We start from the raw sequence: 24,365 nt of genomic DNA, 5'->3' as shown, positions 1-24,365 counted from the left end.
GGGGTCTCCAACCATTTTATATCCATTTGGCTTTTGCGTTCTGCATTTCATTATACACTTAATAATTAAATTAATAATGAAATCATATATGTGTAATAGTAGTATACATGGTTTTTTTTTGTGTTTAGTTCTGTGTGTTATCATCACTCATCTAGCTGATATGACTGTAGATCTTCTCCTGTCACTTGTAGGCAACCATTTATTGTGTAAAACTGACTGTCTACTTTAATAACCTTTAAACCCTTTGTGTTTTTTTTTTAAATCTGGTCTATAATCCTCCCTTTAGTTGTGTCTAACAGGTGCACAGGAAATGGAAATTAGCTTGAAAATGTGTGGCCAGGAAACAATTCCTCACATGATATCTGACATTGGCTGTTGGTGGAGCATCTGAGGCGGATACTAGTGCGTTTTGTACCTTAAACATTGGCCTGACGTGCTCCAGGTGGGTGGCGCTGGTGAACGGAGCCTGGACGTGGCTCACTGCCTCCATCAGAGCCTTAGCCGTCTTCGCCATCTGCTCCATCTCCACGTTGTACAGCAGCCGTCGCTGTTTCTCGCTGGCCACGCCTGTTTCAAACAGCAGCACAGAGAGCGGTTTCCTGACTGATCTTAGCGGACGTACTCTGTCCGACTATGAGACACACCATATGAGCAAAAGTTTGTGGACACCTGACTTGGGATTTTTTTGCATCATTTTGGGTGCAGGATTGAAGAAATAATGTGTGGGTTGTTATGAAGGGAGGCATGGTGAATGTAGGGGGCGTGGCCTCAGTAACCCTGCAGTAAGTGTGCATGTGACTGATGACTGTGCAGAGTAGAAATTCAACTAAAGTTACATTAAATCTAAAAAAAATTATCCTGCAATATTTTTTTCCAAATAATTTTAAGTTTCCTGTTATAAGCTAAACTGGAACTATTCCAGGAATTTCACAACCCTGCACTATAAGATTAGTATGGGCATTTTGAGCATTAAAATTCCTCAATTACTCTACATCTACCGTTAAAATAACATCCACTCTTCTGGGAAGTGGAAGTTCCACTAGATTTTGGAGTGTTCTTGTTTAGCCACAATGATGTAGTTGAGGTGAGAAGGAATGGGGTGTAGTCAGTGTTCCAATTAATCCCAATGGGGTCCATCAGGTTTGAAGTCAGAGTTTTACAGCACTCAAGCTCTTCTATTCCAACTCAAGTAAGGAATATCTTCATAGAGCTGGTTTTGTGCATGGGGCATCATGCTATGTTCAGGTGAAGGGAAAGTTGGAAGTTTGTGTTTGGTGGAAGAACTACACATGGCTGGAAAAGTCAGGTGTCCCAATACTTTTGTCCCTACTGTTTATCTCTGACATGCCCATTTTAGCATCTTGATGAAAATTTTTATGGTGCCAAGTGTTTATCTCACTTTGTTTATTAGATTTGAGGGGCAATTCCTTCGTCTCCTTCATAGATATCTTCTTTCCCGCGATTTCATTGTAGATGGATGACAAATAGTCCTCCGGCAAATCTTTGCTGTCGTTGATGCCTCGATTCATTGTTATGTATTGCTCTTTTGTCATTTTATTCTTCACCTGTTCAAAAGGGGAAAAACGAAAGAACGAAAGATCAAGTCGGGCAGTTCCGCTGTGGAAGGACAGCACAATTTATTTTCCACGTGTTTCTGTAAAGAAACCGTCTCCTCTGGTTTATTTGCTCCCCAACCTTTACACCTGTAGCCTTCAGAGAGATTTGCTCACCTGCGGACTATGAAGGTCTGTAGTCAACATAATAATTGAATACGCGAGGACGTACGCCGTGTCTGCACTCGCAAACAGGGTTTGTCTACAAACAGGAAGACAAAAAAGCATCATTAGTGAACCATATTTTAATACAAACATTACTGCCTTTCTGTCAGAACAAATAATGTGTGGACTCTGTACCCGTCAGTCACAATTAAAGAGAAGGTGTGGCCTCTGTGCCTGTCAGACTAGTAAAAATAGGTGTGGCTTCTATACCTGTCAGTCTAAAAAAAGTAGGTGTGGCCTCTGTACCTGTCAGTCTAGTAAAAGGAGGTGTGGCCTCTGTGCCTGTTAGTCTAGTAAAAGAACGTGTGGCCTCTGTGCCTGTTAGTCTAGTAAAAGGAGGTGTGGCCTCTGTGCCTGTCAGTCTAGTAAAAAAAGGTGTAGCCTCAGTGCCTGTCAGGCTTGTAAAAGTAGGTGTGGTCTCTGTGCCTGTCAGTCTTGTAAAAGTGGGTGTGGCCTCTGTGCCTGTCAGTCACAATAAAGAAGGTGTGGCCTTGGTACCTGTTAAAACCTGTAAAGAAGGTGTGGCCTCTGTGCCTGTCAGTCAAGTAAAAGAAGGTGTGGTTTTTGTACCTGTTAGAACCAGTAAAGAGGGTGTGGACTCTGTGCCTGTCAGTCAAGTAAAAGAAGGTGTGGCCTTTGTACCTTTGAGAACCAGTTATTGTGGCGTGGTCTCAGTGCCTGTCAGTCTTTAAAATAATAAGTGGCCTTTGTGCCTGTTAGGACCCATACAGAAGGTGTGGCCTATGTGACTGTCAGTCTAAAAAAGAAGGTGTGGCCTCTGTGCCTGTCACTGTACCCAAAAGTCTAATGAAAGAGGTTTGGTCTCTAAGCCTGTCAGTCCCAATAAAGAAGGTGTGGCCTCTGTGCCTGTAAGTAAAAAATTCTGGTCTCTTACCGCTGGTTGCACTCTAAATATCTAGCAGCAAATTTCTCCATCAGACGATCGATTTTCTGCGCTTCTCCAGGGAGCCGGAAACCCTCCAAAAACAGACGCAGGGCGGATACAAAGTCCTTTCCTTGAAAGTCCATTTGGTCCACGTAGGCGTACATCACTTCCTTGTTGAAGCGATCATTGTCTCCCAGAAACTCTCCTGCCTGGACCTGTGATGAAGACAAGGAAGCTGGTCATATTCTATAAACTGGTTATATACAAATTAATCTGTAATCCAGATGGCAGGTAAAAGTTTGCAATAGAATCAACGTTCTTCAATAAATTCTTGAGGTAGTAGTTCCTTAAAACTTTAAATAATTTAAATGCAAGGATTTTGATAACGTTTTATACACTTTAAACCTTTTATAGCTAAACTATAGCTCAATATAAAAAAAGATATCGCATTAACTTTACCAGAATGATATATATTTTTTTTTGCTCATTACTGTTTACATGGTTGAAACTTGAAGTGCATATAATAACTCATTTAGCTTAGCATATATTATTAAATTATTTGATTATGATGTGGTATCATAAAAAGTGATTCGCAATCAAAAGAACAAAGAGCAAACGTAAATTTCTGGGTGAAAACGGACAAATCTGCCAAAGAGATGCTCGACGTGACATACGACGATGCTGCGATGAGTCGTTCGGGGTGTTTTGAGCAGCACGCACGTATATATATCTAGCATATATGAACTAAATTAGCTTCTCTGAGTCGCTTATAACCTGCTCAACAGCTAATGTTTTTACCAGTTTGAACATGGCAGACAGAATAAACATCCTAGAACAGCCTTTAAACTCTCAGCTCTTGCTTCCAAACTGTCAAACTTTTTTTTTTTACTTCTTATACAAAGCGACATATAAAAACAATGTGATAAATCCACGTCTTTCCTGCCGTTCTCGAGGCTCAGCCTTGTTGCTGATGAGCTCTTGTTTTTAAGAAAATGTAGAGTGCTTTTTCAAACACTCCATGACGGCAAGAACAGGCTCTAAAAACCTAACGACTGGAAACAGCAGCAACACGCCCACGCTTCTGAGATCTTTCTTGAATCGGAAAACATTTGAGCGTATTTATCAGGATGAGCAGTGTTCCCTGGTTCCTTATTACCAACTAGCATGAGTAGTATCGTTTACATTTTAGCGATGTTATCACTGCTAAACTTTGATACTGAAGTTATGAATGTCTCTAAACAAACAGAAAAAAAGCACAAAGCTCATTTTTAAAATTGAAAAACCCTATGGTAAATGAGCTGCTGGTGGGAGTCCAAAACCGTGTCTCTGTCTTATTCCTCACTGACAGTAAAACCCTTTCTAGTCTACTCCTTCATATTTAGATTCACATTTTTAACCCGATGTGGTGCCCAAAAAGAAAACTAGTACTAAGTAAGACAAATTCTATAATAAATGTTCACTATTGTGAAATATTTGTTTACTATTACACTACTGTATAAATTGCCTATGACACTGGGGTCGCTTATTCCTTAAACCTACGCAAGGATCGATACGATCCCAAAGCTAATCGGTAAGCTGACCCAATTTCGTACTGGTTAAAAATAAAAGGTTCTCAGTACCCATCTCTAAGCATGAGACACACGCTACAGACAGAATTGAGCTTACAGAATCCAGCCTCTCCTCCTGGTGTAAGAACTGAGCGATGTCCTCCGGGGTTGTTCCCAGCATGCCTTGCTCCTGCAGATACTGAATGCCCCTCTTTGGTTTTTTGTTGAACCTGTACCCAAAGCACAAGCACCAACACGTCACAATCAAACTACATCTTCCTGCATTGATGGCAAATTTCATAAATATGCAGACGGAACTAGATTTTTTTTTGTGCTTTTACATGGAAATAAATGTGTTTAAAAAAAATTTTAATACATTGGGAATTACGCTTTTTAACCATTTTCGGATACATTTCATGTCGTCAGATGCCCATCAGACAGAAAAAAATTAAATGTGATTGGTGGCTTTTACTTTGAAATGGAGTGAAGTTAAAGTCTCCCCATATGGAAATACTTCTGTGATCACCTCTGTACATACACAGTGAACCTCACCTCTGGTATGGTGTAATTATCGTATTTTGTTTTTATATATCATCGACTGGGCAGGTTGTATACAATTGAGCTATTGCTTACAGGTCAATGCCTTGCTCGATGATTTCCTTCTGCTGTTTGAGCACTTCGAACTGCTCTGGGTTATCGGTGCCTGACATCTGCGTGCTGTAGCTGCCGATACCCGAGGAAGCCGTGGAGTCCAAAGAGTTAATGCTGCCATACCGGTTAATGGTCTCTGAGTGCTTGGACTCGTTGGCCTCGTGCTCAGAAGGTTTCTCCTGGCCTGAGAAATAGAGAGAGAGAAAGACAAAGAGAAAAGGGAGGACAAAGACATTCACAGTGAGGGGGATGAATCCAGGTCTCTGTGCTACACAGAGAGAGAGAGAGGGATAGAGAGAGAGAAGCCAGTTTGATTCATTAGGGCTGTAAAGCGTGTTGCTGTACAGCGTCTCCTCATGCTCTGCTGTCTGTATGAGGTTATAAAAGGTCATTCACAATGAGGTTGAGACGAGAAAACTCGGAAAAGGCCAGCTAAAGGCCTTGCAAATCAGGCCAACAGCATGTGTGTGTGTGTGTGTTGGGTATAAGACATTGTTCCATGTAGGCTCTGATTACACATAGGAAACTCTTTAAAACATTCAGCACGTAGCCGTCACGGTAATGTGAGAGCACAGGTTGCTTTCTCACAGCACAGGGAGGAAAAACACCAACAGTCCCAACCTAGAAAAAAAAAGGGACCATAATTCTGTCAACACACAGCAACAATACTAAACTGCCTAATGTAAACTATGCAGCACAAATCCTAATGCGACTATGGCTCTGACTAATTAAGATAAGATAAGATAAGATAAAATAAACCTTTATTCGTCCCACAGTTGGGAAATTTCTATGTTACAGCAGCAAGACAAAGAAATAAAAATAGATGCAAATATATAAAAAAGAATATACAAAAAAATAAACAGAGAAATAAAAACAAATAATAATAATAATAATAATAATAATAATAATAACAAACAAAGAAATAAAAATAAATGCAAATATATGAAAAAGAGAATATACATATACTACAATAACAGTATATACACAGTACAATGTATAAATACAAATAGGGGGAGAAAAAAAAAGTACGCGCTTCAAGTAATATTTCAAGGTGGTATTGCACGTAATTGCTGGTGATATTGCACATAATATTGTACATGATTCATGTAATATTGCACACAGATAATGTTATTGCACAGCTTAAAAAGTAATAACAGTGTTGTATTTTGGTGACTGGTTTTACTGGGAACAGCTTTGGTTGTAAAGTCTAATAGCAGCAGGGAGAAAAGACCTTCTGTAACGCTCCTGTAGACACTTAGGATGTATCAGTCTGTCACTAAAAGAGCTGCTCAGCGATGTAAATATAAATACACAAACCTGCATACTTTATAAAAAGACTTCAGATTAATTGAAAGATTCATTTCACAATAATGGCATCATCGTATGAAGTGGGAAGAGCTGAGCTCGAGGTCGGCAAACTGGTTTCAAATGTATTTTTTTTGCTACTTATTTACAAATCTTGCTCTTTTTCCTCATGAAAAAAATAAGACAGTAGAATAGTGCAATGTGCCAGGTAAAAAAAAAAAATTGTATATATATATATATATAAAAATATAAGGACATTTCTCAAAATATACAGTATGTAATATTCATACTGGCTCTAAACCAAACAGAGACCACCAGGATCCCAACCAATTAGCTCCAAGTCACTCTATTATTTAAATATTAATTATCAAAATTTATATAATTATCAAAATACGGGTTGCAAAATTCCGGGAATTTTCAAGTATGGAAACTTTCTATGAAAATTAATGAAAATCAATTGGAATAAACTGGAAATCATATAACAGTGAACTTAAGCACATTCACCAGTCATATGCTCACAGCACCTTTACTGAAGGGTTACTGAGGCCACACCCCCGACATGCACTTGATTGTGTGGAGAGTAGGGGTGTATATACATCGGGTATCGGGAATCAGGTAAAACCCAGATAAGAAGCAGTTGATCCTCGATAAACTCGCGGCCTGCTTGCTTCCTCTGTTAGAGCTATTTGTGGATTCGCTGATTAACAAGAGCTCACGAGTTTGTTTGATTTAAGACGGAAAGTTTGCTATGTGCCCGGCTGAGCTCACTTCCTGTGTTTGTTCTGAGACACTGGATTTTCCTCAAATACTGTTTCGAGGACAAGCAGGAAAATCTTTCGAAATGAAACCAAATAAAAACAAGAAGTATTTACTCAAAAAAAAAAAAAAAAAAAAAAAAAAAAGGTAAAAAAATGGTCCACATTTTCATTTTTCTCTACACCAAGATTTATAGAAACGCTCGAAAAGTAGGCTCACCGAGACTGGTCTGGGAGTTAGGGTTCACGTACTGATCCTTACTCCACTCCACCATGCACTTGAGGATAGAGACGAGACATTCCAGACCCTTCTTTCTCAAAGTCAGCTCCTGGAGAGAAGAGCACCTTCTCATTATTTTCACCAAGGACCAAAGCCGCAAATGTGTGCATTAATGATGTTAAAAAGCACAAGAGTTGCAGAAAATGTTCGGGTTTACCTGCAGTGGGGTCGTGCCCAGCTCATGGCCTCCTCGGCCCTGTGCGATCTTCGACAGGTCGTTCACCAGCCTCTCGAATATGTTAGCAGCGTTCAGGTCGCAGTCATAATTCACATATATGTCCACCACACTCTGGGCATCTGTAAGTGCAATAAAAAAAAAAAATATTCCAAAAAATGTATACCAAAGCCCTCACTGTGAAGACAAAAAAAAATTAGGTACGTACCGAACCGTGAATTATGTGTACCGTTACACCCCTAACTAGTGGTGCTAACTAATTGGTACTATAGTAACAAAGAATTGGAACGAAGGCATTAATAGAAACCTTGCTCATAGAAATAATTAATTACTCCTATAGCATCTTAACAGTAACAGTGTGACCTTTTCCACACTTGTGACGTTCCATAGGTTTCATACCTGCACATATTCTGGTCAGAGTCTGAATTACCATCCATTTGTGGTCGTACGAGCTTGTGGACGTCTCGAGGATGTAGAGGAAAATCTCTTTGAAAAACACCTGTAGAACATCATAAAAATAGACAATGACCACGGGAACAACAGTAAAAAAAAAGGTTTGTGAGGAATAATGTTTTCACAATTGGAAAGACTATAAATTACATACACACACACACACACACACACACACACACACACACACACACACACACACACACACACACACACACAACTCGCTTACCTCGATCTGCATCTTGAGATGGGTTTTGAAGTTGGACAGGAGCGTCAGGAAGATGGACAGGGACAGCTCGAAAACCTCGGGGACGGAGGAGACGCCGTTTTTGGACAGCGCCACGCACAGGTACTGCTTGATGGCGTTGATGAACATCTCGTTGGTCTTGAAGATGGGGCCTGCGTTCTGCAGGATGGAGAGCAGCAGCTGGAGCGAGAGCACTTTGGAGCGCAGCTCATGGGACCTGGAGCAAGAAAAGTGACAAATCCTCTATGGACGACTTGCGTATTGATGATTGACTCGGAATCGGTTTTATATTCTGTAATGAAACTCACATGGGTCAGTGGTTCCCTATTCAATAATGTCTGATTACCACCTACATTTACATCTCCTTTCCTAAAGATCACGATTCAGCGGCGCCCCCCCAATGCACTCTATCGGAAATAAAGAGCCATCACAATCCTATAAAATCCCCCCCAGACGCGACTGACTAAAGTTATTTCAGGTGCATCCCGAATGACTTATTTTCAACACCTACTGATGAAGAGCTCTTATTCTAGAGGGTGTGGCCTTTGCAGGAAGTAGTCTGGCGTTAGATCTTTTTTCCAAGGATGCCAATAATTGCGGGTACTGTATATTTACTTTCTGCTGTAATAGAACACGAATGAACACCTTCAGCTCTGTCTGAATCGAGAACTCAAGAGATACGTCTGCTCTACACAACCGAATCAAATTACGTCAAAGAACCAGTCTTAAATCTTATTATGCTAATCAGATTCCTTTCTGATTACACAAGGCGGACTGACGTGTGGATCGTTGATCAAACGCTGATCGGATCTGATCTTCCTTCCACAGGAAATGGCTTGTTTTCGGCCGTGATTCGTTTTCGTAGGCTTACTTTGGATCGGGCGGGCCGTCCGAAAGGGGCTTCATGGATAACTTGCAGAGGGAGCGGAACACCAAGAAGGCGTCTTTTTGCAGAATATGTGAGAACTTCGCGCCTGGGGCAGGACCCGCTGGAGCACCGGATTCCTGCAGCAAACAGAGACAGGGTCCAAATATGAGACTTACAAAAAATAAGTCAAGTTAAAAAATATTTTTAGATCTTACCTGAGTGTCGCTCGAGGAGACGGACAATCTGTCGTCAGGCAGAGACGGAGTAAAGCTGGCGGAGATGGGCGTCCCGGGGATGCCGTTAGCATGAACGTTCTCGCTGTCGCTGCTCAGGCCGCACTCCTCCTCGAGCGATGTAGGCGTGGTCTCTGGCTCCACGTCCCCTTCTCCACTCTCCTTAGCGTCTAAAAATAAAAGTTTTACAAGGTCTACTGGTCAAGACGCAAGTGTCAGCAGATCTCTACTAGCAAACAATGCCTCCATGGCCATGTATACAAGATCATAAAGAGTTTTATTAAAGCACAGAAGCTTTATGAACAGCTGGAAATAAACCGCTCCAGGAGAATACCTCCAGTCACCGTGCTGACCACTTCCTTCAGTATGCTCTGCACAATTTCCTGAGCCTTCTCCTCATAATTCAGGCCTTCCTCCTCTCCAGGGGCATGAGAGGCACGCTCGGCTGCACCTGCGGAAAAAGCCACGAGAAGTGACTCCGATGCACGGAACATTTGTCTCGGCACAAAGACGTTTCTAAATGATGATGGACGACAATGAAGACAGTATTAGAGAACGACCACTTTAACCGCATTTGCATAAGAGATGGTATGTGTGAGAAGTCATTTCTATGGTTGAGATCCACAGACCTCCTGTAGCCCAAACTGCTGAAGAAGTTAAGCTGTTAATGCTCGATTGGTCACGACTGTTTTAGCAGCAAAAAAGGGGGACCAACACATTATTAGGCAGGTGGTCATAATATTATGCCTGATCGGTGTACATAAAATCAGTTTCTGGTAGGAAGATCTTTACTCTGTTCTGCTGCAGTTGCCTGGTCCGCCTCCGTCTGTTCGTTCTCTACAGGGCCGAAGTCGGAGCCGTTCTCGGTCTCTGGGCTCTCGTAGTGTGGCGAATCGCGCTCTGGGGTACCACCCACCACCGCTGACCCTCCGTTGACCTCCTGACATGACAGGCTCTGGCTCTTGGCGGGGGTATCTGGGAGCTGCTGTGGAGATTCAGGCTCCTGTTGGCTGAGTGGAGAATGCTGCCTGTGCCTCTCTCTCTCCATCTGCTTGGCCTCCTGGAGCTAAACACACACACACGCGCACATGAAAACACACAAGTGCTCTATTTAAACACACGCACGTTTCTGTTACCGGCTGGTAAACAGTATTTATTATTCCCCTGGGTGCTGTGGAACATCCACAAGCGAACATCTGCGCTCTCCGCCGAACGTAATAAAAAAGAAAACGAAAAAAGGAACTCAAATAAAAGCCTGGGATTGGTTTTTTTTCGTATGTTTTTTTTTTTTTTTACACTGGGCTGTGTGAGGAAATACACATCTTATCTATCAGCATCAGCATCTACAGCATGCAAGTAAACGGATGAACCGGGCAAGAGCAGAGCAGTCGTGCTTGATCTGATGGAGGATGGAGGATATTCTCAGACGAGTTAATGGGGTGGTTGTGAATTAGTGGAGATGAACAATGCGGATTATTCGGTATGTTTATTGGAGCCGGTCGACACGTTGCACTCCAAAATCGGATTCTAGTGAAACGGATCCGAACGATAAGCCGATCTGCGACGGTGGAAATTCCGCATTATAAAACGATTAAAATGTCAAATAAACAGTGGTGGACAGTATCAAAGTGAACGTCATTTATTACTTTAGTATATACGGTGTAATGGTACACAAAATGCACTGTTCGGTACGTACGTCAGGTTTAAGTCTCGTTTTCGGTTCAATTTCGGTACGGTTTGGGGAAGAAATGCAAAAATTGCTTGTGGTTGTTTATTAACACAGTTTATTATTATTACCATCAACATTTTACACTTTTAAAACAAATTGTAATAAAATGCCTACTTGGTGAAATATATAGAATTATATAACTAGAATTTTATATATGTATATAAAATAAACAAATGAAATAGAATAAATCTAATTATTGCACTTTGAGCGCAGCCACGTTTTTTTTTTTTTTTTTTTTTTTTTTTATTAAACATGAAATCATACACAACAATGGCGTGTATGTGTGTATGTGTGTGTGTGTGTGTGTGTGTGTGTGTGTGTGTGTGTGTGTGTGTGTGTGTGTCTATTATATTCACTACATTGAGTAATTGATTTAATTGGCACAAATTAATTGAATTAAATTAAATAAATAGAACATTTTACAGTTTACATTTGTTAGACCCCATTTGTATAATACAGATGTGTGTTTTACTTTTAATATTACATTTTCTAAAGATATTTCATCCTTCGTTCAGTCATTCCCTCGATATGCGGAATTGTCAGAATTTACTCCTTTTAGGAGAAATTCTTGAAGCTGGACACATACACACATACACATACATACACACACACACACACACACACACACACACACACACACACACACACACACACACACACACACACACGGCATTGTTGTGTATGATTTCATGTTTGATAAATAAAGAAAAAACGTGACTGCGCTCAAAGTGCTATAATGACTATTTTTAATTATAACAGGTATTTTGAAGCGGAATGTGTATCTGTGTGGGCTAGCTGGGATAATTAAGTGTGACTCGGAGTGTGAAGCGCTGGAGGTGGGGAGAGCGATGAGAAGGACAGTGTTTAACATGCAGCTCTTGAAGGCCTTCATCCAGCCTACACCCATAGCAGTACTCACCCTCCCCGGCCACCACTATGAGCCCCAGACAAGCGTTTAAACCATCGGGACTTCGCTACTGCCGATCCAGTCGTGTTAGTGAGGAGATCAGTCAAAGGGCTCCAAACTGCAATCATTAACCTCGTTAGGGTCGCACAATTCCCGTAATTTTCAAGACTGGAAACTTTCCAATTACCAATTGCCAATTACTGGAACATCTTCCCATAAGAAAGAAGATAAATAAAGAAAGGACTTATGGATCTTATGCTCAGGTGTGACCTCTATATAGTAGAGGGCGACTGGTTTGTCAGGTTTTGTCGATTAATCACCACCGACAGTCGATTGGCGGAAAAATCCATACAGATAGTTTTTCCGTGTAGCTGAAGCAGCTTCCGGCCTGCTGTCTTTACAAGAGCGGCCTCTAGAGGCGAATCACGGACACAAAGCACTGTTTTTTTTTTTACGTGCACTATATTAGATGTATTACTTATCATTTATTAATTACACAAGGAGGGCCACAAAAAGTCGCCCGGCAGATAGGCTACAGCCTCCTCCAAAGAGAGTGGCACCGGTGTTGGAGGGCTATTTTTCCGTGACCTAACCTGTAATTACATAATTACATTTACTAATCAATATATTCGTATTTATTTCATTTGCCACATTACGAAACGAAACGGTTTTCGGCGAATACGATCCGACCAATCTGTTATCGGTTATCTGCTATCGGTCGACCTCTGCCATATTGTGCACCTTATAAAGTGCAGTATTGTGTTTCGGAGCATCTCTCTATTTCAGGTATTGGTGGAACACTGAATGAATATCAACAGAATGTAACACAACTTACGAAACAAACATTTTTGAGATGAGGCTCTACTAAAACAACAGGGAGCTTTTTAATAGTTCCATCCACTTTGATAACCAGTACTTCCTACTTCAGTTTACCTGCTGGAACCTAATCCAAGCACACTTTATTCTCAGACACTCACCATTTATTTGTCAAAGTGCGAAATATTAAAGCAGTGGATCGTCATTCTCATTAGTTGCAATGCAGTGTTTAGGAAGCAGCTCGCAGGGTTCCTACACATATGCAGATTTTTAAGACCATATTTATCATCTGTAATAATGATTTTAAATGCGTTACGTTACAATCTCTGATGCAAGTCAGGATCAAAAACTCTGATGCGTTCCATGTGTTTAGTCGCACAGCCGAGGGCGCTGTACTTTCGTCCACACGGAGGCGGTAGCTTTTTAAAAAACGCCCTTCATAGCGGAAACATAAAAAAAGTTTTGTTGAAAAAACGGTGGCTTTCGAAAATGATGGAGCATTTTGAGTCATTGCGACGGTTCAAAGAGCTGCAAAGTAAATAAACGGAGGGTGGAAATGACCCGGGTTGAATCGTCTTATGATTTGCTCGTGCGTGGTACAAAGATATGACCTTTTTTTTTTATTATTTATTTTTACAAATTATATATTTTTAAACCGAATAGGGCAATAGTATGAAAAAACAAACATTTTTCAATACTCAATGGTCGTGCCCAACCACCCCCAAAATACATAGAAATGCTGAGCTCGTGTTAACGTGTACGTCCACAGCATTCGGTAGACAACCGACTTCATACAACTGAGCAGTTGATGGTTAAGGGCCTTGCTCAAGGGCCCAGCAGTGGCAGCATCTTAAGCACTGAGCTACCAATAACATGTCTATGAGAAGACGTTTCATTAGACCGATCGAGTGACAATCTTGATTATGAATCAACCGCGACACCACGGGCGTGACCCCTGATATAGTGCAACGTCTGATCTGCATCGATTGGCTACAATTTAATCTCGTTCTCGATGGCACGGTGAAGGACGAGTCACTTTCATGTTGAGCCGCGCAGATGAAACAGGAGACACCTTCCTTTTATACATAAAAAAAAAAAAAAAAAAAAAAAAAGAGCTGGAATGAAATGATGAGATGATCCTGATCCAACTGAACCTAACAGTCCCTCGTCATCTGCATGCAGTCTAAACCACTCACACACACACGCACGCAAAACACACCCTAGTGTTGAAATACACTTGAATTATCAAACTACCCCGAAAAGAAAGACATCACTGTAGTGAGGAGGAGAACGGCAGGCAAAATGGACACAGCAAGCACACATCAGGTAGAAAGAGAGCAAGAGAGAGAATGAAAGAGAAAGAGAGAAAGACAGATAATGGATGAGAGAAAGAGATGGAGCACATGGAAAGAAAAACAAAATTCAGATCAAGAAAAACTCAAGGCAGACCCTCACGCTCTTTACCTGACGGTCACGCTTTCTGGACGCCATAGACCAACTGATCTTGTGATTTGTAAGCTAGGGTTGGAAAGAAGGAGAAGGAAGAAGAAGAAAAGGTAGAGGAATAGGAGGAGGAGAAGGAGAAGGCATCAATCGAGAAGAAAGAAGAGGTTAGAGATCGAGGCGGCATGGCGGCGTATATTTGTTCACTGGCGGGTCTGAGGTGCGACTCACGGCCTGGTTCTCCATGCGGGCGAAGATGACGTTGAGCATCTGGGTGAGGGTGGCTTTAGCCGTCGTCTGGTTGATGAGGTTCTTGCTCGCCAGGTAGATGTTGTAGCACGTCCGGACGGCCTGCAGCACCGTGCCTTCGTGGATCTCGATGTGCTGCGAGGTCACCGCAGTCAGCAGGGCCTGGGGAGGAGGAGGGATCGTTATCGATGATATTTGATTGCTGGAACTATCGGCTATTTGCAAAAATCCATACCGATTCACAAAAAAATTAAAATAAATGAATAATAATAATTTTGTAAAAAGCACAGATTCAACTACAAGATTCAACTACAAGACCAAAATCAGAGGAGCGGAGATCACGCCTTGAAGTGTAGAGAGTTAAAAGTTGTGTCAAGTAATGAGGTGCCATACCATGAAGGGCCTTATAGGTCAACTTTAGAATTTTTCTAAATCAATTGGGAATCTGACAGGGAGGGGCGAATGCGGCAACTTCGAAAACGGGAGAAACACCAGACCTGGTCGTTGTTCCGAATCCTAGCAGCTGAGTTTTGGACAGCCTGTCATTTCTTAAAAGTGTCTATACATTTTTTCAGCAACCGAGAAAAGATCAAAAATAGCATTGGCCTAATTTTTATTTCAAAGCAGAAGCTCTGGTTTGTGGGGTTCCTCGGCGGAGCTGGTCGGACCAGTCCACGTTTCCGCTTTTCCCGTTTCCCGTAAAGAATGGATGCAGATACGTTCAGCGTTCCTCGCTCGAACAATAAGAAGTCTAGACCTGTGACATTGTGCAAATTTGGCAGTAGATGTATTTCAGGTTTGGGTGGTTCTGTATAAAAGTCAAAGCACACACGTGTGTGTGTGTGTGTGCGCGTGTGCGTGTGTGTGTGCGTGCGTGTCCATGCATCGCTAGACCTGCCGCAGGCCCTGCTTCACTATGATCACAGTGCAAAACCTTTGGCACGCTTTTCCTTTCTATATAAAGTCTCTATATATACACACACTATACTGCAAAATCCAAAATGATACAGTTATAAGAACAAAAGCAGTAACAATTCGATTGCCTTTCACCCCTGTGCTCCGTAACACTGGTTTTGGTATTTTCCGGCAACAAAGCCAGCTCCATGAAGACGTGCTTTACATGGGTTGCAGAGGAAGATCTCCTGCTATAGAGCCCTCGACCCTATTGAACAGCCTTTGAATAAAATTGGACCCCAAGCCTCCTCACCTTACCTACATCAGTACCAGGGTTGCAAAGGGGAGGAAACTTTACAGAAACTTTCCATGCGAACTTCATCTGAGGGAATTTTGGAAATTTTCTACATTGGAAACATTGGAATTCATTAGAAATTTGGGGAAAACCCTTGTTTTACATATTTCAGGCTTTACACTCGACCGGAGTCGGATAAAGTCGAAATGTGGAAGTCGTTCGAACCTTTATGATCTGAAGCTGAACTCCCTCGTCGGTCTGCGGGCCCTGAAAGCAACCGCAGATGGTTTCGATGATCCTGTCGATGAGCTTCTTCCCCGGGGCAGTGTTGTCCGGGGCGCTGCCCGTCAGGTGACCATAAGCTATGAGTTTCTGCAAAAGTCAAACACACACGGGTTCACAAAAACACAACCACCGCTTTCGACCTACACTTGAGTACACCGATTAATGGTTATCCAAATCAGCCACTCGTGTGGCATCATCGTTTTTAAGTCACGGATATTTAGGGGTGTGACGGCACACAAAATTAACGGTGCGATTCAATTTCTCTACAGTTGTGGGGAAGAAATGCGAAACATAAAATTGCTTTTTTAACATTTACTATTAATTCCTTCCTTGATTTATTCTTTTACTATGCAAAACTGTCCAGATTTTCTCCTTTTGAGAGAAAATCTTGAAGCTGGACTTAAAACGCGAAAGAATCATATTGCTACAGTGTCGAATAAAACGCTGCCTAATGTAGAAAGTGGCAGCGATTTCCACACACTCACAGAACAAAGATTGCGGTACAAATCGTGTTTCCGGGGCGAATCCAGTGGCCACAGTGACACGAGGTGGAGACTAAACAAACTTGCGGTCCGCCACTTGATATGTTCATGAGGGAACCCGGAATTTAAGGACTAAAAACAAAATTAGCACTCAGGTGTAGCAAAATGGTTCGGTACGAATACGTGTATGTGCTGTTCCACCCCTACAATTATGTAACCTAAAATGTGATCGCAGTGACTTTCATGTCAAAAGTGCTTCTTTGAGAAACCTTTTCTCTCCTCACTATTGATTGGACTTGCTTTAAAAAACTACATCGATACATCAAAAGAATGAAAAAGCACTGAAATGCCTGTGAGTCAGCAGCATAAGCAGAAATCTGCCTTTACGTTTGCTTGCCCAGGCTCTGGCGATCCCACTGACCTGTAAACAGTCTAGCGACGTGCTGACGATGCGAGGACATTTGGACTGACAGGCTAACTCGAACGGCAGGAAGTACTTATCCGCTTCAATGAAGGTGGTCTTGGATTTGATGGGAGGCAGGGTACTGGAACTCGACTTGCTTTCTCCGGCAGGGGGGCTGAACGAGAAAAGAATCAAACGCATCGCCGGTCAAGCGGAGCAAATGATTACCGAATGAAACAGAGGCTGCAGATGGTGAAGAAGAAAAAGAAGAAGCAGAGAAACTCGAAGGGAAGTTAGAGGAGGACAATTAGGAAAGGAGAAAAGAGGGACGAGTAAACCGGAGCTGGTTCTCCTCAGGCATTAACAGGGTTCCTACACCGTTTTCATTTTAGTCTTTCCAGAATCAAATATGCAGATTCCCGAAAGATTTTTAAGACTATACTTCACAACTGAAATAATAATTCAAAATTCCAACTATAACGTGTTTCTCGAATGCATGTTAGAATCAGAATCTCTAATGTTGTTTACATTTTCACGGTAGGGGGCGCTGTAATGTCATGGCAACATAACCAATCACAGCTGTGCAGATCCGGTCATTCGGAGATCTTTTGGAAGTGGAAAGGAAAAAAAAAAAAACTTTGGCCGCGTCCACGCAAATACGCTTTCGTTTCGTTCTTGGATAAGTCGTAGCCTTAAAAATACTTTTTACACATTTTTTTTTTTTAGTAAATCGAATTGGCTAATCTGGCTGGAACTAATCCAGACCTGGAAATCAATGAAATCAAACTCCATGCTTTTTCATACTTTTCAACAATGCGTAGGAACCCTGCAGTAATGTGCTGAGAGAAGGATTTGGTTTGTCGCGTTATTAATTGCTGTAAATGGTGGGGAGAAGCAGGCGGCAGCTGCACCTCGTTCCTACTCGTCTAAAAAAAAAAAAAAAAAAAAAACAGACAAGACCTTGTTTGGAAAGCAATAGTCATGTTGCAGGAGACAGAGGGATTAAAGAACTTCTTACATACAGAGAACATGCGAGATGTGTGTGTGTGTGTGTGTGTGTGTGTGTGTGTATATATATATATAAAATGTTGCTCACCTTAATTTCTCTGATTCCGCTTTTATTTCCTCTGCAAAAGACAGAAAATAAGACAGAAATATGATCAGGAGGCAATAAAAATAAAAACACTCGACCAAACAGAGCTGTTCCACTATTTTACCCCAATTGTCCGATCTCTTCGTGATTTGTTCCCCATTTTAACGTTTGTATCATACGATTCGGACGTTTAGGATTCCGCACCGATTTTTGGCTCGAGCTGTGTGTATATGTTGGGGACGATTTCGCACACAGAGCGTGTAGAAAAGCTCGAGCGGCGAGACGAGAGGAAGGATTTCGAAGGGAGGTGTAAAGGGGCAGAGGGTGCGAGAAAAACGGGTGAAAAAAGGATACCAACAATTCTTTATCTCAACTCCATCTCAAACACACACAGTACAGTACTGAGATTTAATCCTTTCTGGATTCCACTATATGAACCATTGCTTTGAGCTGCAGGAAAAAAAACAAAAACTCTTTATTTATACCCACAGACCGGTCGGCCACACACACACACACACACACACACACACACACACACACACACACACACACACACACACACACACACACACACACACACACACTGCAGCATTGGCACAGCTCCAATACTCACATTAACAGCCAAACCATGGAAGACAACACACACACACACACACACACACACACACACACACACACACACACACACACACACACACACACACACACACAGTCTTATGTTTCAAACCAAAGCTTGAAGAGTTCATCAAGGCCCTGCTTGCAACACGACTGATACAATAACAAGGAAAAAACCTCTAGCTATATTTGTAGCAAAAAGAGCCATCGTGTAAAATATTCACACGGAATCAAAAAATCTAAATCGTATGTCTTGTGTGTAGTAGGACTGTAGTTATCCATTATTCCAGTAATCGAGTAGTCCACCGATTATTCTACCGATTAATCGAGTAATCGGTTAAGAAGAACTATTTCTTTATTAAAGATCAATACTAAATATAAGAGAAAATAAGACTCTTACGGTCTCTTAAAAAAAGGAAAAGTCATTTGATAACATTTTTATTGCTGAAATCGCACACAAGAGTATCGCTGCAACCTTAACCTATTTAATTGCCATATTACATCAAAATACAAATATAAAAATATAAATATCGATTTCAAATGACTTTAAAAATGGTAACCGCACTGTGCAGTGTTTTCTTGATGTTTTAGTATGAAATGATCCCAAACTTTTCTTTAGCGAGAATCTTCTCTTCAACCCTTCGCTGTTTTCTCTAGAGTTCCTCCAGAGTTTATTCAGTAATGTTGGTCGGATAGGAAACTTGCTCCGTGTGTAGTTAAATGGACTGAACTAAAAGCATCGAGGTAAATAATTTGAATAAAACTACTATAACAATATGACTAGCTGTGGGGTCTGGAACTGCTTGTTGCTAGTGGCAAGTTGTAAAAACGTAGTTTGGGGGGTGGGATTTTCAGGTGATCCTTTTTTTTTTTTTAATGTTGACTCAAAAAATATTCTATAAATTTTTTTTTTTTTAAGTGTTTCTTTTTTTGAAGTAAATGAATAAAATAAGACGGCATCATTATGGATTGAAAATAAAACGAGTGATTAAATGAGCGGTTTGTATCCTGGTGGATCGAGCAGTCAGACGAAACAATGCGACTTCACTGTCAAAAGCACCAGGCGTTTGGCCGTCAAACCTGCCAGAGCTGATCTACTTCTCTCTCTGTACCACTCCGCATCTTTCTCTCTCTCTCGCTCTCTCTGCCAGTCTTAACCCTGTAGAATTTGAATTAGGAAGATAATAAATTATTCTATTCTCATTTTGTCCGCGAATCGCTTTTCTTCGGTTCACGTGTTTGTGTTTTTTTTTTTTTTTTATGCAAACCATAAAGAAACTGTTTACTTTTATCCAAGGTGTAACTGTTAGCTAATAGAAAAAGAGAGAGAGAGAGAGAGAGAGAGAGAGAGAGAGAGAGAGAGAGAGAGAGAGAGAGAGAGAGAGAGAGAACACATCTCTCCTGTGGTTCTGGTTCTTGTTTGCTTCGGTGTTGACATTTAAACGAGGAAGAACAGGCAGCTTTGTGCTCGGGGTGGCAAAATAAAAAACGTGACATGGCTCCCAGAAGTGTTCGTGAATGAGCGCTTGAACTGGTTTCGCCTTTTTGTACGTTCGAGTTCGCGCGGGACACTTTTACTTTGGAGTTGATTCAATAAACTGACGACTATGCAGCCTGGAGAGCAACCTGCAGTCTGATGTTTTACACTGTACATCAATTAGGCAATGTCTCTCTCTCTCTCTCTCTCTCTCTCTCTCTCTCTCTCTCTCTCTCTCTCACACACACACACACACACACCCTGATGCACCTCCATTTTCAGAAAGACAAACAGCAGGTCCGGGTGAAAGCGGCGCAGTGCACCAGCTGGGAAAGCAGAAAGTGTAACACACACACACACACACACACACACACACACACACACACACACACACACACACACACACACACACACACACAGGCTACAGAAGCCCAACCTGCTGCCTCTGTAACAAATCAAATGGCAGCCTGTCAGTCCAAACACGAGCGTGATAATGAGAGAGAAGGAAGCAGAGAGCATCACCTCCATCTCTACAATACTACAGAATCATAACTTGTAAAATTCCAGGAATGGAAACTTGCCATGGGAATTAACAGGAATAAACTAGGAATTTACAAAAATCGCAGGTTAGCCTATAACTGGAAACGTAAATGTAGCTTTTCAAAATTTCCAATTTGGAAATTTTCCCTGTCAATATACTGATAATTTAGATAAAAATATAACAATGGACAATAAAGGGGCGAACTTGTAGTCTCCTGAAAGACACGGGTAACGGGTTTGCTCATTTCCCTGTGTATTATTGTTGCTTGAACAGTAAACATCATGATAAACAACAGGTGAATATTTGTGACATCAAAGTGCTGGCCCCTAAAACTTCTTCAGAGCTGCTGTAACACAAAACCGATCAGAAACTGAAATCCGACAAAGACGCAGCATTAAAGGTATTTATTCTTCGCCAGAACAGTTCTTTTACAGCTACTTTACACCTGCAACATAACATTTCGAACTGAATGGGAATCGATCCTATGACCTTTCGCTCTTGTATGAGCAATCTTACTTTTACCATAACTCAAAACACCACAGCTTTTGGGAAACTCTGCCTAGTTTGAGTAACAGGAAGTGCACATTCTGTCATGAGGATGTTACCTAATACTTATATAAAGAGATTTCTTAGTTCACCTCATCGTCAGAAACTGATGGGATCTACTACTGTTATCCCAAAAATAACACCCAAGATGTCCTTTTAACCAGAATTAGAGCTCCAAACTTGGCTAAAATGTCGTCTCCTGTGTAATTTGAAAGCTCTTGTAGATCTTGTTTTGAATGTTGTAGTGTAGCCGTGCAAACCTAATACATGTTTGTCAGAATGTATTAAATCGAGGAAGAAATTTCATGCTGCCTTCTAAAAGTAGGTTTTAGTATTTTTCAAATAAACATGCAGTAGTTTATTTTGATGCACGGTGTAGCTGCTGTATTTTGTAGTTTATTTTTATACGCTTAAAGCTGAGGTATTTGGTATTTAAGACCTAGAACAGCGAATTTAAGATTTTTTCCACAGCCTAAGATTTAGGTTTGAAAATTGTACTTTTTAAGATCCTGTGGAAAACCCAGAGGAAGGCGGACAAAAACCTGGTAACGAGTGCATGAATGAGATTTGTGTTGTCCAATAAATGTTCAATCTTAGCAATATTCTGCATCACTTCTTATTAATTAACGGTTAGATTTTATAGGATGAAGAAAAAAATATACAAAAAGAATATCGCCTTCATCGGCTGCTTCGATTTTTAAATATCGGCATCAGCCACAGAACAACCCATACTGAACGCCCTCTAGAGGCACTCGTTTGAATTATTTACAGGGAAAAAATAGAGCCGTTATCCAGAAAAAAATTAATATCCGGTTCTAATACTACTGGAATAACGAGAGAAATACGAAAATCTATCTCAGGAGTGATGCGTCGGTCGCAGGTTTTCGGGATCCATCACGGGCGTGTCTTCCTTTGAAAAAACAGCTCACAGCACATCGATTTTAGAGTTTTTTTTTTCTTTTCTCTCACTTGATCCAATCTGATAATTAGCTGAAAATCAGAGGGAGAAAAAAAAATACATGAAGGTGAAGATCCACACACACACACACACACACACACACACACTTCCTAATTGGCATCTGCTTACAGTTTAAAAAAAAAAAAGGGGGGTGGAGGGATTCTATTGTGAGAAGAAAGCAGAAGCTCCAATGCAGCAATTACGTTTGGACAGGAGGCAACACGTGGGTTGTGCAAGTGCACTCGTTGGTATGGAATGGTATGGATAGTAATTACCCTGCTGCTGGGAGAAAAGCTTTTGTTTTTTTTCTTCTTCCCTGCACGTGCGCATTTGTGTGGTGTTTAGGTTTTGCAAAAGGAACGGAAAATTTCCCAGGTATATTTTCCTGCCAATTTTGGAAATATGTAAAGTTGGAAACTTGAATTTATTGAAATTGGGGGAAATGTATTTATACTGTGTAGAATGTATTACAAACAAAAACTGCTCATAATCTGAGATGCATTTAAACTAATAGTGTTTCGAATTTTATTGTTTTTTTTTTTACTTTAATTGTTAGTATAATGTTGTTGCTCCAAAAGCTTACACAAAAGGAAAAAAGCTAAACATAAATGTGTGTAATATTTATGTCGTTTATTTATTCTAGAAACGGTGTGTTACATTATGGAGGAATGTAAGGGGGCGTGGCCTCTGTAACAATGTGTGCATGCGACTGATGAATGTGTGGGTCGAAATGAAACTAAAATGCCATTAAATCTGGTTGTTTTACCCAAAATTATCCTTCAAGATTTTTTTTTAAGTGCAATTTTGTAAATTCCCATGGAAAGTTTCTTGTCTTTTAAATTCCTGAAATTTTGCAACTAATGTTGGTAGAATTATTTATATATTTTTTTTTATATGTCCCTGATTATCGCACTCCATCGAGAAGGAGCTAGAAAGCCTCAGCCAGACCACACAGACCGGTCCTGCTCTTTCTGGGATAAAGATTAATAGCTGAGTGAGAGCAAACAAACCGGTATCTCTCCCCACACACACACACACACACACACACACACACACACACACACACACACACACACACACACACACACACACACACACACACACACACACACACACACACACACACGATCGACAATCTCGTGGACATCTTTATTGTTTACCCCGTGGTACCTCTATTGTAGTGATGCGAGTTTACGGACGTGTCGAAGCTCCCGTGAGCCCACGGGTTGTGCTTCGTTCGGTTTTCCCTCATTAGCGTGCGCTGGAACCATAATTAATTCATCACGTGCCGGAGATCGAATGAAATACGGTAGCTGGGGGGATAGTGCATTATTTATCACGGCTTGTCGTAGAACAGTGTGCGGTCAAACGAGGCTGCTGCTGAAAAAAAATAGCAGAAGAGACGCATGACGAAAAAAATGTGAATTGTAATGATACATGTTTATACCCTGGGCTGTCTGGATACTGGATTCTGATTGACCTGCGAGTTTAAAGCACTGAAAGTGCAGTGTAATCAGCATTCTGAAAACTACGCTGCCTCATAAACAATTGTTACCATAGTAACATACAGACCGCGAGTATAAACGTTTTCTAACTAAATAGAAGATTTTTCATCTCCGTTTAAATTATACGGTAAATATACCGAAAAATGTCATGACACACCGGTAAAAGTGCTTCTTTTAAAAGTTCGCTTGAGTAAAAGCACAAAAGAATTTGCCTTCAAATGTACGTAATTTTCCAAAGTACTATGATTTATTATGGCTTTAATGTTCCTATTATCATTTTTATCACAAGACTCTTTGCGTAATCAACTAAGTTTATGTGAAAAGACACTGTTTCTCTCAACACACTGATCTATTAATAGAATGATATTAATGAGTCGAACACTGATTGATATTAATTACAATGAGCCCAAAAATTCCTGGTAAGTTTCCAACTGGGAATATTTCCAAAATTTCCCAGATGACACTCCTATGGAAAGTTTCTGGAAATTTACCAACAAGTCCCCCCCCCCCCCCTTTGCGACAGAAGCAGCAAAACTGAAGATCTGATGCTCTGTGCGTACCATAAGGGGAAAAATATTTAACATTGTATCAATTCGTTCAATTTTACATTGCAAACACCAGTGACAGCTTTCACTTTCACTGGCAATGGAATAAGTGGGGGAAAAAAACACAGCAAGGTGTGAGGCGCTGTGGGTTGGGGTTTAAGGGCCTTGCTTGAAGGCCCATCAGTGGTGGCTTGGTGATGCTGACTATTGAACACACAAAGTCATCAGAAAGCCAGACATCTCAGCTACTAAGCGAGCACTATGGAGCTCATGTGGCTTTTGAGAACGACACGGTCAAGCAATAAACTCGATGGCATTACAGACCACGTGCATGGTGCAGTACATCAGTTCACAGCTGGAGCTCTTCTAGAAGCTCCTTCTTCCATACACACAGACTAATTGAATTC

At 41.1% G+C, this 24,365-nt stretch overlaps 1 protein-coding gene across 2 annotated transcripts in view; it reads right to left on the bottom strand.

Annotated features, from left to right (window-relative positions):
- arfgef1 (ADP-ribosylation factor guanine nucleotide-exchange factor 1 (brefeldin A-inhibited)) overlaps positions 1-24,365 on the bottom strand; it is a 39,775-nt gene that overhangs the window by 10,155 nt on the left and 5,255 nt on the right. Inside the window, exons 2-20 of one of the 2 annotated variants that reach the window (XM_083530148.1) lie at positions 17,775-17,805; positions 16,697-16,853; positions 15,734-15,880; positions 14,302-14,481; positions 14,092-14,145; positions 9,968-10,241; positions 9,510-9,626; positions 9,158-9,345; positions 8,946-9,079; positions 8,057-8,291; positions 7,777-7,876; positions 7,360-7,499; positions 7,143-7,251; positions 4,845-5,046; positions 4,330-4,441; positions 2,674-2,879; positions 1,731-1,815; positions 1,400-1,565; positions 416-567 (exon numbers count right to left, since the gene is read on the bottom strand). In XM_083530148.1, coding sequence (XP_083386274.1) covers positions 416-567; positions 1,400-1,565; positions 1,731-1,815; positions 2,674-2,879; positions 4,330-4,441; positions 4,845-5,046; positions 7,143-7,251; positions 7,360-7,499; positions 7,777-7,876; positions 8,057-8,291; positions 8,946-9,079; positions 9,158-9,345; positions 9,510-9,626; positions 9,968-10,241; positions 14,092-14,145; positions 14,302-14,481; positions 15,734-15,880; positions 16,697-16,853; positions 17,775-17,805 — 2,789 coding nt within the window. The remainder of the gene's footprint in view (positions 1-415; positions 568-1,399; positions 1,566-1,730; positions 1,816-2,673; positions 2,880-4,329; positions 4,442-4,844; positions 5,047-7,142; positions 7,252-7,359; positions 7,500-7,776; positions 7,877-8,056; positions 8,292-8,945; positions 9,080-9,157; positions 9,346-9,509; positions 9,627-9,967; positions 10,242-14,091; positions 14,146-14,301; positions 14,482-15,733; positions 15,881-16,696; positions 16,854-17,774; positions 17,806-24,365) is intronic. The other variant, XM_083530149.1, reaches the window with a different exon arrangement.

This window comes from Silurus aristotelis (genome assembly GCF_946808225.1).
Source record: "Silurus aristotelis genome assembly, chromosome: 25".
Lineage (NCBI taxonomy): Eukaryota > Metazoa > Chordata > Actinopteri > Siluriformes > Siluridae > Silurus > Silurus aristotelis.
This window is presented reverse-complemented; position numbering and strand designations above follow the sequence as displayed.